At 36.9% G+C, this 15,646-nt stretch overlaps 1 protein-coding gene across 5 annotated transcripts in view; it reads right to left on the bottom strand.

Annotated features, from left to right (window-relative positions):
* The window catches only part of Abcb4 (ATP binding cassette subfamily B member 4), an 81,168-nt gene that overhangs the window by 39,946 nt on the left and 25,576 nt on the right, over positions 1-15,646 (bottom strand). For all 5 annotated transcript variants that reach the window (XM_015502349.2, XM_015502350.2, XM_048785454.1 and 2 more), the window contains 6 exons: positions 14,831-15,034; positions 14,315-14,485; positions 11,061-11,222; positions 6,241-6,417; positions 3,154-3,300; positions 1,186-1,290 (listed from right to left, as the gene is read on the bottom strand). In XM_015502349.2, the coding sequence (XP_015357835.2) occupies positions 1,186-1,290; positions 3,154-3,300; positions 6,241-6,417; positions 11,061-11,222; positions 14,315-14,485; positions 14,831-15,034 (966 nt within the window). The remainder of the gene's footprint in view (positions 1-1,185; positions 1,291-3,153; positions 3,301-6,240; positions 6,418-11,060; positions 11,223-14,314; positions 14,486-14,830; positions 15,035-15,646) is intronic.

Here is a 15,646-nt window from a genome sequence, read left to right as displayed (position 1 = left end):
CAGTGTGTTCTTAATACTTTCAATACAAGAGTTGAAAATGAAAGTAATGGAATTCTATATAGGAATACATTTTGACTCATGTGGTGCAGAGGGAGGATGTCCTTAATATTAAACTCCCAATGAGTTCTCTGATTCCCTGTGACAGCTCCACCAGCTTTCAGATTGGGGCACGATAAGATTGCTCTTCCCAAGCCTCCTTGTCAGGCACTTTCCCTCTTCCTAAACACCACGTATGGACTGCAGAGTAGCCCAGGTGTCTATCGCTGGGCTTGTTTCTGGGACATGTGGGATGGGTGGGCCTCCAGCTGTGCTGTGAGTGGGAAGGTAGGCATGTGGACACTCTTACACATCAGAACTCTTTACTAAGCAAGGAATCAGAGTGTGGGATGAGGCTGACCCATGTGCTCCTTATCTATTTCCTCCTCTCCTGCTTTTTACTGGCAGATTGCTATGCTTCAGCCCACTGTTCTGCAGTCCTTGAAACTCCACTCCCTGATGTGCCAGGGCTTGGGGTTGAATGAGGTCACAGAGATGCTACCAGCAAAGCAATGATTTCTAAATAAAAGGCTTGGCTCACTATCACCACTGGTTCAACAATGATAAGACAGAAGCACGAGGGGCGCAACCAGGAAACATTATTTTACTGATTCAATGGATTGTATTTGAAAGGCCAATGGGATGCCCACTGGATTAATTGAGACAAAAGAGATTTGGTAAAAGTGTAATTAGGTAGAAATGAACAAATGCAGCAGGTGTGACTAGTTCTTTTTGGCCAAGTGTGCAGTATGTGAATGCAATGTGCGTGTTCTTTCTAATAGTTCATCCACTAAGTAGGACAAATTAAAGTTACTTGATATCCTACAAAGAGTAACAACAGAAAAGGCTGCTGTACTGCCTCCTCCCCTCCCCCAGTTTGCAACTAGTTGAATTTAAGTGGTTCTTAGGTTCTGTAATGAGCTCTAGTCTGCTTCCTTGATAATGAAGAGTTTGCTGAAGGCAAATGTGTAGCAAGTTCAGCGCACAGAGAAGTCAGGGTTCCTCCTGGTAAGGAGTCTTCCCTCTAAACCAGGCTTGTGCCAGTTGTTTTGCAATTTATTTCAGTCTAAGGATTTGGAGGCTCCATCAGGTCATAATTTTTCTATTGAATTACAGACTTGATGAAAAGGGCAAATTATGGGTACTTACCTGAAGGAAAAAAGTAAAAAATGAAATAATTCCCAGACCTAAGAAAAGCAATGAGAACATGTTGCACTTCTGCTGCTTTATTGCATCATCCCCTGGTCCAAAAATCTATAAAAGAACATTAAAAATAACCATTTGGATGACTTGATGGACACTTGCTTATTACTCCCCTAAATAATGGCTTGAATGTCACATTTTTCAAAGTAGGTTTTGAATATGAATGTGGGAGTTTTCTAATTGTGATAAAATAGACATAAAGTTAACCAATTTTTTTTTTTTTTTTTGGTACCATGGATTGAACCCAGGGGTGCTCAACCACTGAGCTACATCTGCAGCACTTTCTAAAAATTTTTTTTTTGAGACAGAGTCTTGCTAAGTTGCTGAGGCTGGCTTTGAATCTGTGATTCTCCTGTCTCAGCCGTCCAAGCGGCTGGGATTACAGGCATGCATCACTGTGCCCAGCATTTCATCCATTTTTAAGTGTACAATTCAGAGGCATTACAACATTCACGTGGTGCAGCCTTCCCAACCCTCCATCTCCAGAATTTTTCATCATCACATTAAACAGTGCCCCCCCCCCCCATTCTCTTTTCTCAAAGCCCCTGGAAACCACCTTTTACTCCTTAGCTCTGTGAATTTGAGCACAGAGGATTAACATGGGCTGTGTACTGTGAGTGCTTCCACATTTTAGTGTTTGTCCCTCTTCCTCTGTACTCAATGCTCCCTCTGCTTGTCTCCTCCCTGCCTCCAGGCCCAGGCTCAGGGCCAGACCCAGCCCCGGCTCCAACCCTCCATGTCACTCCCTGGGGCCTCCTCTGACCATCCCATCTGAAAGAGCACCCTTTCTCTGCTCCTCTGTCCTCCTGTTCTCCTTTTAAAACACATGTAATCCATTGACACATTAGGTATATTTTGTGTGTGTGTATTTGCTTCGTATCTGCCACCTTGGTTTATTTTGTGTAGCACTATATATCTCCAGTGCCTAGAGAAGCACCTGCCATGTTGGAGATTCTCAAAAATGTAAATATAGTGGCTCTTAAATTGCAAGAGAGCCAGGGACTTCTTTGTTTTGAAATTTAATAGGATCTGGAGAGTGCTTTCTAATTTCCTGATTTTTTGGTTTATGGTCTTAATTGTAGACCCAATGTCCAATGTCACAAGACTAACAAACTCTTAACATGATGGAGGATGATTCATCCTTAACCAACATGTCTCTCTGATGATGGTTAGAGTTTGACTAATGTAGTTATACAGCATCAATCCTGTATTTAAAACAGACAAGATATTTTGATAATTTCCTATAACTATCACCCTGTGAATGCAATGATTGGATAGTGAGGTTTTGCTTTTAGTTTGGACTTCCCATGTCTTAGAAGGATTGCTAAAATAGTGATTTGGTAGCTATCATTTTATGAGTACTTACCACCCGACAGATACTCTTAAGTGCTTTCTACCTAGTTCCTTATATAATCTCTTTTAACCTTCAGCCATCCCATGAGGTAGGTTTATCATATAGATGAAGAAATTCAGGGAAAGCATCTCACTAGAGTTTGCCCACATGTTCAATGGCAGGGCCAGACTACCACCAGAGCCTGGACTCATTAAACACTGTGACTTGAATGTTTCTTCTCCTCCAGTCCCTCCCAACTCCCTGTGAGATCTGTGCCAGCAACTCTCCACAAGCCAATGAGGATCACTGACACCAGTTTCACCCAAATGAAGAGAGCTAATTAGAATGCCTCTGCATTGATTTTTGTACTTTATAAGTTCATTTATATCATGATTTAGAACAGTTCAAAGGCTACTTTTCTCTTTCTTTTAGAGCCTACCTCAAAAAGGAGTTAAGAATTTTGTCTTAGTTTAATTTAGGGCTTCTTGACTCCAGAATGGAGCCAGTTGGGTGAGGTTGGGATGAGAAGCAGTTGATAAACTGACTCAATTAAAGCTGTTATGTGATGCTTTCAAACTTACTGCTATCATCTCTGAAAATATGATGGAAAATGCTGGCTGAAGTGCTCCATTGGCAATGGCACAGACTGTTCCCACCACAAAGTAGGGCCATTCTGTTTTATTCAGTTTCAGGACCTTCAGAAAAGACACCGGTGGCACATTTTCATCCTAGAATATATAAATATCAGGACAAACTTGTGATAACACAGCCGTTACTGGACTTTGGAGACATAGAAAAAGCATGAACATTGTCCCCTAGGATCTTGCAAACTAAGTGTAGAAAATGATCAGCAGAAATAATAGAGAGTAAGATGGTATGTTACAAAATATTAACAAAGCCCACTGAGGACACAGCACCAGCTGAGCATGAATCATTCACCCGACAGGCAATCTTTACAGTATGACTAGTTTTCTTTCCTCCTCTCAACAGATTGACAGGTAGCAGGATCTGGGCACAACATGCCCTGGAATCCAAGACTAGCTCCGAACTTATACAACTCTGGGTCCAGGTGACTGTCATGACTGGGCCACATGAGCAGAACTGCAGTTTTTTCATAATGATTATGCAGTCCTGCTTCAGAGTCAAAGGAAACAATACACATGAGTACATGGGTCAATGTCCTTATAAATGTAGGGCCTTGCACATGCTAGGCAAGTGTTACATCTTCAGACCTTTGTGAGACAAGGTCTTGCTAAGTTGCCTAGGCTGGCCTCAAACTTGTGATCTTCCTGCCTTACTCTCCCAAGTACCTGGGATTACAGGTATGCATTATCACTCCCAGATCAGGACACCATTATTCATTAACCAAAGAACATGGGCTTGGTCTTCTCACTACAGAACCCTGCCCAGTACATGCTTCCCAACTCAAAAACAAACAAAAACAACAAAAAATTAATTTTGCCCCTTTTCTTTTATCACTGTTTCCTGGGCAGATACCTCCTATTTCATAGCTTAGTTTATGGTGTAATTTTTTTGTTCATTTTGTTCACATAGCTCCTTTTCTATTTTTTTTTAAACTAAGGATTGAACCCAAGGGCACTTAACCACTGAGCCACAACCCCAGCCCCTTTTAAATTTTATTTTGAGACAGGGTCTTGCTAAGTTGCCTAGGGCCTTGAAAAGTTTCTGAGGTTGGCTTTGAATTTGCCAGCCCCCTGCCTCCCTCATCCTCCTGAGCCCCTGGGATCACAGGCACCGCACCTGGCTAGTATGTGAATATTTAAAAAGTGGGGACTATGTCTTTATATTCTTAGAAACTAATCCAATTCCTGGCACATATCATAGCAAATGCTTAACTAAATGTCTGGTCCAGCATGAAGGATTTAGGTCTCATAAACAATATTCTGACTGCAGAAGCAGTTTAACATTAAACTAGAGATATAGGTAGATTAAATCCTATGGCCTTAAGGTCATTTAGTAGGTTTTATTTATGTCTACGAAACAGAGAATATAGAATAGATTCCACTCAACTCCTTTCTTTCAAATTACCCATTTTATCTATTTTTGTATCATAGGGATTTTTTTCCCTTCCTAGTTAAAATCACCTTTAAGTCCTGCTCTCCAGTATGATAAATGAGTCTCTTCCTCAGATTGCTGCTCTTCTTCAATGCACACAAACAGGCCTTCCCAGGTCCCTCTAGTCAGACTTCATCTCTCCCTTTCCTTTGGCATATTATTTATCCTTCTATGATGGTATTTAGGACAATCTTGTTGAACGTGGCTTTTTTTTTCCTCCTCTCTCCTCTGTGCATTTCTTCAAGAGATGTGCTCCTCTAAAATACTGGCCTTTATAAATATTTAGCAAAATGCCTCTTTCAATAAATAAGGAAATGAAAAGTAGATAATTCCATAGCCCAAAGGGGGGAATTGCTTATCCTCCTTATGATAAAGAAGCTCCACAATAATACAACCATCATTCATTCTTCTTTCTGTAAACATACCAAACATAAGACCTCTGAGTGGCTCCTGTAATTTCTTCAGTATGTAACATGTGGGCAGAGAGATAGGAATGCAATGAACTCTCGGTAGGATTAGTCTTCATGCTAACACAACAGTAAAAATAAACTCAGCCTTTATCAACAAATAGCATCAAACTATACCAGAAATATACTTGAGTTAAGGAAATATCTTTTCTGAGGATGTATCTCCTCCCTATTATAAACTTATTTCACTTAATAATATCCTAAGTCTTCAAGTAGGGAGTGTTGCAGAATATATAATTTTGCTATTTCTGGATTTAAATAAGAGTATTCTCTTATTTAAATAAGAGTATTCTCAGCTAATTCAAAGTGTCAATGCATATGGCAAAGAGATTCAGTTTTCCACATTCCCTTGTAGCTGGGAATGGCCAGGTGCTTAATTGATGACAAATGACTTCTAAGTGAAAGTACTTTTGGAAAATCTCTTTGTTTCTTCCTGCTATCTGGAATGTGGAGATGATGACTAAGAGCTTCAGAAGCCATCATAGATTACGAAGTGTCCTGAGGATGGAGGCTATGTGTCAGGGTAGTGAAGATAAATATGAAAGGAGCCTAAGTCCCCAGTAAACGTGGAAAAAGCTTTTGGACCTTGCTTTTCACCTGTAACAAATGGAATCATACCTAACAGATGATGCCAATACCAGGACTTCTTACTTTAGACTTGTCTTATTATCTCTGGGTCTCAAAGATGAATGAGATCTTTAATTTTAATATTAAGCCTCTCAGCACAAAGACTACATTTTCTTTCTTTTTTTAATATTTATTTTTCGGTTTTAGGTGGACACAATATCTTTACTTTACATTTATGTGGTGCTGAGGATCAAACCCAATGCCTTGTGCATGCTAGGCAAGCACTCCTACCGCTGAGCCACAACCCCAGCCCCAAAGACTACATTTTCTGATCTGTTTTTTCCATTAGAAACCCATTTCTGATTGGAATTTCATTCACTGGTTAAATACATTTAAAATATGAAATTTCCTTTTTCTTTTCTTTCTTTTTTTTATTTTTTGTTTAAGAGTATGGCTCATTGTAGGAATTATCTGTGCTTGAAAAATATTTGCAAGGTTAAGAAGTTTAACAGCAAAATTATAAAGTAATAGACTTAATTTAAGTGAAAAACAACTTACAAGTTCATTGGTTTCTGCATCAAGGCCATTCTGATGCTTTTGTGAATTCTTGATGCTTTTGTTAGTAGAATTCCTAAATATGCGAGTTTTCCAGCCATTTGGAGCCATACCAGTGTTAGCCTTTTCTTCATTTAGTTCAACTACGAATTCTTCTGACTGGATATGATTTCCGAATGTCTGAAAGAAAAACAAAATACTAACTAAATCATGTGTTTGTGTATAAAAATGGATGTAACCTTCAAATTCAGAACCATAAAGCAATTATAAATATTACACATGTCAAGAGTTTTAGATTCCACACCAGCTTCTCAATCAAGGTTCATTGGGAAACTATAAAGAAGTGTTGCAAACAAATAAAAAGTTAAAATAATAATAATTTTTAAAGTGTTGCAATACTCAGAGAAGGTTAAAAATGAAACATTAAACTCAATATAAATAATATGAACATTAGAGTATATGAATATTTTCTAAAAATTTAAAGATACATTTTTCGTAATCCAGCAGGTGTTCAGAAATTTCCTCAATATGAAAGAATCCAGAAAACATGTCATAATCACCATAAAAGGGAAGAATAATAAATAGAAGCATTACCAGGACTCATTATAAAAGCTCCAAAAAAGGAAAATTAAATTAAAGGGCCAGGTCACTATTCACGGGAGACAATTAAAACTGCTGTCCTCACCTGGCTGAGTGCAATCATCTTCCTTCCCCCTTTGCAGTCCTGTTCTGACTCACACCTCACCCCAGGTGAACTGATGGGCAGGCTCAGCCTCATTGACAGCTTTCAGATCAATTCTTAAGGACTTCTAGTTCACAGCCTGGTGAAGGAACAGCCAACCTCGCTGGAGTTGGACTTTAGGTCTTGTTCCCTATTTGTTTCTTTCATGTCCAAGTACACATCTTAATAGTTTGTCCAGGACTTTAGTCTTCATACAAGTACCTTGTTCTTGCTCCTCCCCTTTAGTTCTGCTTCAAATCCAATGCTTGGCTAACCCCTTACTGCACCTGAAGTAGCGTGTCTATCATCACCTCTTATCCTCGCTTTCCAGCTGTGTTTTTGACTCTTGACAGAATATTATGCATGCGATTATATATTGCCTTGAACTAAAAAGGAGTATATCTGCTTGGTGAACTTCCTTACTCACTCATTGCTGAAATGTTTTTTTTTTTTTGTTTGTTTGTTTTTTTTTTACAGTCTCCCAGCCAAAACCCAACCTGGGCTAAAGCATTAATCTTATAACTGGTCTACTGCAATCTCACTTCCATCTACTCTCATGCTGCTATCATATTCATTTTCCTAAAGGACAACTAAGAAAATCAATCACACCCTCCCACTACCTGCTCAAATCAGAGCCTCCAAAATCTAGCTCATGGCAAGTCAAATTGGACCACCTCTCTTGAATGCCTCCCCTTCTCTTTCCCTCCTTTTGTAAAATTATCCAGGCTATCAAGATGAGAGAGAGATCCAGCTGGGCACGGTGGAGTATGCCTGTAATCACAGCAGCTCAGGAGACCAAGGCAGGAGGATTGAAAGTTTTAGACCAACCTCAGCAACTAAGAGAGGCCCTAAACAATTTAATAAGACTCTGTCTCAAATAAGAAATGAAAAGGGCTGGGGATGTGGCTCAGTGGTTAAGCACTTCTGGGTTCAATCTCTAGTATCAAAAAAAAAAAAAAAAGAGGGGCAGTCCATCTCAATGGACAATTCTTTAAATAATTCCATTCAGATCTTAGCCTCCTTCTATGATCAAATTACCATCACCTGTCTCACAATATTTTTCTTGTGCCTATCTAAGGCACACGGTTTAGTTGGTGTTGGATGTTTCATTAAGAGGTCTTTTAAGCTCCAAAGTCAGGACGGTCACTTTTCACCAGGTAATACAAAACATATGTTTAAAACTAGTAGCCCTCATTTCTTCTTCTTTTTATTTTTTTTCTGTATATTTTGTTTTATTGGCTCATTATAGTTTTCCATAAAGTGGGATTCATTTTTACACATTCATGCATGCACACAATTTAGCAATGTAACTTGGCCACTATCATTTCATAGGATTTCCCCTTTCTATCCCCCGCCCACCTACAACAGTGCTTTCCACTAAGGGGTGAGAGTTCTATCGACAAGTCCTGGGCTTCCCACAGTCTGTCAAATGCTGTCCAGTCTTTGAGTAGAGAATGATTGGTTTTGAGGACATTCTATGTAAGCATTTGTCTGGGAAGGACTTTAATAACCCTCATTTCTTATATTCAAACATATTTCAAATGGCTCAAAAATTTAATTGTAAAAAGTAGAACAAATAGGGGCTGGGAATGTGGTTCAGCAGTAGAGAGCTCACCTAGCATGCACAAGGCCTTGGGTTCTATCCTCAGCACTACATAAAAATAAAGGCATTGTGTTGTGTCCATCTACACCTAAAAAATAAATATTTTTAAAAAGTAGAACAATTAGTGCTGAAAGGAAATATAGGTGAACATTCTTTCTAAGAAAACCTGAAATTCTGAAGCATGAAGAAAAAAATAGATAATTTGATTTTATACAATTTTAAAGCTTCTTTACTGCAGCCAAACAAATAACAAAGGAAAACTGGAAATATATATATATATATATATATATATATATATATATATATATATCCTATGAACATGTGAAAAGATGCTCAATTTATGAATAGAAGAAGAAATCGGGAGGTAGTGTCTAGCTCTTTTAAGCTAACAAGATGAGAAATAAATTCTAAATAACTGTCAGTAACTATTTGTAGGGTTTAGATTATGGCGATTTTCAAATTTCTAAGAGATATAGGTTTGAATATTTAAAAATGCTTAGACTTTAAAAAGTAAGAATATATCAGAAAAAGATTAAGATATATTTAAAGAAACAATAATCTACCTAATGGAGAAGCATAGATAGTTTTTCTTAGAAGCAAAACAAAGACAAACTAAAGAGCCAACAATCTACCTAATGGAGAAGCACAGATAGTTTTTCTTAGAAGCAAAACCAAGACAAACTTGAATTAAAACTAGGCTGGTCTTAGTAGTCTGCAGAAAAGGAAGCAGCATTATCTTGAGCATCCAGTGAACCCTCAGGTTCACCATGGTTCTTTCCACCATTTCTCCAACAAGTAGTTGGGAGGGCAAAAACCAATTCAGAAAGGGAAGACATCCCAAGGACCTAAGAATCAGAATTCCAGAGCTGGTAGAAGTATCTGAGGTCATCTTAGTGCAAGCTTCTACTCACTTAACAAAGGAGGATACCAAAACCCATTTGGCTAAGTGACTTGCCCAAAGTGATTGACTAGTTGGTGAAAGGTCTTTTCTGTGCTACCAGGTCACCATTCAGTCTGAAAATGTACAACTTTTCCTAGGAAAGAAAATCCAAAGAACATGATATAGAAAGATCAGAGCTGTCTGGCAGTCTCCCAGCCTGTCTTTATGGGATGGAAGGTCATTCTTACAGGAAACACAGCAGGAGGACAGCCAAAGGAGAAAGTGTTACTTGAGAATCCAACATGTTATCATATGCAAAATCATTGAGCCGTGGTAACCACTAATGAAATTAAAACTAAAGTAGATTTAAGGTAACATTTTATATATTTTTTAACTAGTGAAGTGGGAAGGAGATTTTATGGTGCCTAAGTCATGTAGAACCAACTGATTGGTAAAGAAACTATGCCTGATCCTGTTCCGCTGGTGAACATTGTCTAGCAAATGCAAGCCCAATTATAAAACTTTCTATCAAATGAAATGATAGAGTTTCATTTTATATATTCACTTTGGGGAATTTTCAAATTTTAATTATTAATCATGTATCTATTTAGCATCAGGTCCTTTAAAAAAACAGCTTTATTGAGACATAATTAATATATCATAAATTTACCCTTATAAACACTTCAATATATTCAGGTGATTATTTCATTATTTTTTCTTTTTAATATATTGATATACATGTATTATATGTTTAATATATTAATATGTGTATTATATGTGTAATATATTAACATTTGTTTTAGTTGAAAAGTAATTGTACCTATTTATGCTGTACAGTGTGATATTTCAATATATGTAAACAATGTGTTATGATCAGATAAGGGTAACTGGCATATCTATCACTTCAAACATTTATCATTTCTTGGGGTTATAAACATTCAAAATCCTTTATTTTAAGTTATTTAAACATATACAGTCAATGTTTATTGACCATTGTTACCCCACTATGTAATAGAACATTAGAAGTTACTCTTTTATGTAGCTGCACCTATTAACCTTTTTCTTTCTATCCCTCCCCACCACTTCCCAGCCTTTAGTACCATTTCTCTCTTCTCTACTTCTCTAACATCAACTTTTTTTTTTTTAGCTTTCACATATAAGTGAAAACAAGTAGTACTTGTCTTTTTGTGCAAGATACTTATTTTTTAAATTTACAACAACTTCTCATGGCAGGTTTGGTTTCCTAACTGTGAAACTGAAGCTCAGCAGAGGTAAGCTACTTGTCAGGCAAATTTTTACTTAACTTGTTTTGGGGCCTATTTGTACTCACAGTGGCAATATTTATAATAGAGAAGTACTAGAAACAAAACAAATATCCAACTTTAGACTACTTTCACACATTTCTTATTATGATTGAGTAATTAAAATTATAGTATTTGAATGTTAACAGAAAAAATACATATTTGAAATGTTAACAGAAAAAAACCAGAAATATATGTGTATATACTAATTACGATTACGTCAAGGCAAATTTGCATAATTTTACACATATATGAATCACAGTCATAGAATAACATTTTTAGGTTATTTATTGTGCAAAACTCTTGGGCAGCAGTTACCTGCATGTTCACAAGTTTGAAGTACACCCCTTCCTTCTTCATCAGGTCTCTGTGGCTTCCTTGCTCCACAATGACTCCATCCTCAAACCCAGCGATGACATCTGCATTTCGGATTGTCGACAGTCGGTGTGCTATCACAATGGTGGTCCGGCCTTCTCTGGCCTAAAGGGAAACAGAAGAAAATTGTGACACATCAGGTTAAGAATTGTGAATTAAAAACACATTTGAGCCCTTGGATGGGTGCTGTTTGTGACTGATTTTCGAGTAATTGTATAATTACGTGTGGGGCGCTGGATTCCATCCTCAGCACCACATAAAAATAAAAAATAAAGGTATTGTGTCCAACTACGACTAACACAAATACTTCAGTGCTCCATGTGATCAGGGTGCAGGCATGATTCTTCCATGAAAGATTAAAGTCAGACTCAAGTTCTGGACCAGACAGGGCCAGCCCTTTCAGTATGACTATGGGTTGCTCTGGAAGCCTACCACAGAGTCAATGCTCCTCAAGAAAAACAAGCAAAGTTCGACCCTTCTCAAGTGTTTTTCACACTTTTCTGGCAAGCCCTTGCTCTGAGATACATGGTGTGCTAGAAATGGTAGAAACATTTGGGGGAAGTCATTGCCAAGATAACTGCAATTTTGATGAACTTCAAGACCATAGTTTAGGTGAAAAGGTACTTTGGCAGCAGGAGAGTTCAGATTATAGTTCAAAAGACCTTCTGAATCCCAATCTCTGAAGTAGGACCAGTAACTTTATTCTTTAACAAGCACTCCACATAATTTTTTTAATGTATATATTTTTAGTTGTAGATGGACATAATACTGTTATTTATTTATTTATGTATTTATATGTGGTGCTGAGAATCAAACTCAGTGCTTCACAAGTGCTAGAAAAGCGCTCTACCACTGAGCTACAACCCCAGCCCCCATCACATGATTTTTAATATGCTAACAGCTACAAATCACTGCTGGAAGTAGTTCAGTGATCTCAAGTTAGTTTGGCAGATTTAATCAGACTTATACCCAAGATAATAATCAAATTATTGGGGCTGGTGTTGTGGCTCAGTGGTAGAGCACTCATCTACCATGCACACGATCCTCAGTACCACGTAAAAATAAAAAATAAAGGTATTGTGTCCAACTACAACTAACACAAAATCTTTTTTTAAATAATCAAATTATTAGTGTAATATAATAGCTACTTTTTCTGATACTTATTAGCCCTATTAGGCCAACAGCTCCTTAGCACCATTGTGTTACAATAGATCATTTGGATGGTTATCAGAGTACAGTTTAATTCATCTAGTTAGTTGAAATATAAATTTAAAAAATTAGAGGACAGATTCATAATAACTCAAAAGGCAGGCACAACCCAAATGTTCATCATGTTAACCACTGAAGAATGGTTACAAAATGTGGTATGTTCACACAACTGGAATATTATTGGATCATAAAAATAAATAAAGTTTAATGGATGTTATAACATTGATGAACCTAGAAAACACCATGTTAAATGAAAGAAGTCAGTTATAAAAGACCACACATTGTGTATTTCTATTTATATGAAATGTGTAGAATAGGCAAATCCATAGAAGCAGAAGTAGATTCTTGGTTTGCCAAAGGTTGGGGTGAGGGTGGAATGGGGAGTGAACAGTTTCTCTTTGGGGTTGTGAAAATGTAATGGAATAAGACAGTGGCAATGATTGCACAACCTTATAAACACACTAAAAGGCATGGAACTGTACATTTAAAAAGGGCAAATTGTATATCATTTACATTTAAAAAAAGCAGCCATGCAAATTCTGAAAAAAAAGTTAATGACGAGGGAAAACCTCTACAAGATAGTAAAAAAAAAGCAACACAATTGAAACAGTACAATCAAGGAGAAGACAGCACATGAATGAATAATTAATTAACAGAGCAAAATAGTTCAGAAATAGATAACAAAACACTTGAGAACTTAATGTATGACCCAAGTACTCTGGCACACATGCCTGTAATCCTAGCAACTTGCGAGGCTGAGACAGGAGGATCACAAATTCTAGGCCAGGCTCAGCAATTTAGTGAGACCCCCATGTCAAAATAAAAAATAAAAAAGGGCTAGAGATGTACCTCAGGGTTCAATGCCCCATACCACATTCACATACAAAAAGAATTTGGTATATGATATAGTATTGTCTCTCTGGAGGGAAGAGGTGAATTATATAATAAATATTATTAAGATAATTGTGTAGCCACTTAAAATAAATAAGATGGCATTTCTATTTTAGCCCTTACACTAAAATAAATTCAGATGAATCAATTGTGTTTAAGTAAATACAAATGAGTAAAACCATGAGAGACAGACAAACAGACACTAACATCTCTCTTGTAAACACTTAAGATTATTTGATTTTTAGCATATAAGCTCCAAACAGTATTCACAAATATTACGATATGGAAATGTCATGACTTGGTCCACATAATAACACACATGAGAAATAACTTAATCAATCTAATTATATTAATGATGTTAATAGTGATGAATAAACTGCTAACAATCATTATTCATTATTTTTATAATGGCTATATTACCATTATAATATTAGGTTAACACCATGTCAAAAGATCAATACATCTGTGTACTATGGCATATGCCTGGAATCTCAGCTACTCAATTGGCTGAGACAGAAGGATGGAAATTTCAAGGCCAGGCTAGACAACTTAGCAAGACTCTGTCTCAAAATAAAAAATAAAAAAAGGACTAGGGGTGTGGCTTAGTGATAGAGTGCCCCTGGGTTCAATTCCTCAGACTTCAGAGGACTTGAGATTGCAGATATACACTACCACACCTGGCTTGAAATTTTAAATAAACTTCAGAAATACAAAGAAAGGAGCAATATGTTATTGTTAGAACTCATGTCATAGAAAAATGATTGGGTAGTTCTATTTTTCTATTAATTTCTTTGTATATTTTAACACAACTACTTTTAATCAAAGCGTAGTCCGTGTGCAAGAATAAAACAAAACTAAATGGTTCATAGCATAGACCTGGATCAAGATTCATGCACCATGGTAAAAGCAAGTCAGGACCATTCACCTTTCTCTGCAGAAAATTTAGTCCCACAGAAAAGAAAAATCAGTAAATCCTCATGAGACAGCTTGATTTGTCCTTCTGTGTATGTTTCCCATTACATATTCTCAAAGCATTGGTGAGAGTTTGCAATACAGTTTCAATTTGCTTGTCTTTCAGGTGTTCAGGATCTACTGACCTTATCCAGAGCTGCCTGTACCTCAGCTTCACTTTCTGTGTCCAAGGCTGATGTGGCCTCATCCAGCAGGAGGATCTTAGGGTTGCGAACCAGAGCACGCGCAATGGCGATTCTCTGTTTCTGGCCCCCACTCAGCTGGGCACCCCTCTCTCCAACTAGGGTGTCAAATTTCTGCAACAGAAAACACGGAAGAGCTCTTGAAGCATTTTAAATACAAAAGCAGAGACAGTCTGTAGAAATACATGATGACACTGGGAGCTTTATTTTGACTATCATCAAGTATCATAAATTATAATGAACGCTGAGTTATAAAAAACTTCTACATATTGTGTATACACTTTTAATCTTATTTTTGTACCAGAACATACTCTTGAAATCCATTACTAAATAACTTAAGGGATTTACCAGCAAAGTTGGGCAATCTTGCATCTCAAGCATAAGCTTATCCTTTAAAGTAAGGACTCAGTTCCATATCTTGAAATTCTAATTTTGAGAACAACTACATTATATCATTACCTGTGGTAATTTCATGATAAACTCATAGGCGTTGGCTTCTTTAACAGCTTTCTTTATCTCATCCATGGTTACATTTCCACGGCCATAACGGATATTTTCAGCAATTGTGGTGGAAAACAGCACTGGCTCCTGACTCACCACTCCAATTATTTCCCTCAGATATCTTACATTAAAGTTCCTAATATCCTGCCCATCAATGCTAATCTGAAAGGAAGAAATATTTCCTATTAAGTATTTTAAACCATTAGGATTCTAATTTATTATGAAGAAATCTTAGCTAATATTGAACTTATTTCAGCAATTAGAAATGATAGTTGGAAATAAATAGTATTATGCAAGAATTAAAATCAAATGTTTATTCTCTCTTTTGATATTTTTTCCCATATATAGCTTTTTTATTGATTATTCTCCATAAGGCATTTTGGGTTATAAGTTTGTTTTTGTGGTGCAGGAGATTGAACCCAGGGCCTTGTGCTTGCAAAGTGCTCTAACACAGAGCTACTGGTTATATGTTTTTGGCAGGGTATTATTTTTACTTACCAATATTAAATTTTTAAAAAACGTCCACTTATCTACCTAAGTTATCTACCATTTTGACAGCATTATGGTGTTTTAATATATTTGACATACCATAATTTACATCAGCATTTCTCACCTTTCAGATATTTGGCTTCCTTTAAAAGTAACTATAAAAGCAAAGAATTGACAACTTGCAGAGTATGCTTTATTTTTCTCCTTTGATAATAATTGCTTACCTGTCCAATGATTGCTGTTTTCTGGGCATCTATTGCTTATTGAATAAAGGCTGCCTAAACA

The sequence above is a fragment of the Marmota marmota genome, unplaced genomic scaffold (assembly GCF_001458135.2).
Source record: "Marmota marmota marmota unplaced genomic scaffold, marMar, whole genome shotgun sequence".
Classification (NCBI taxonomy): Eukaryota; Metazoa; Chordata; class Mammalia; order Rodentia; family Sciuridae; genus Marmota; species Marmota marmota.
This window is presented reverse-complemented; position numbering and strand designations above follow the sequence as displayed.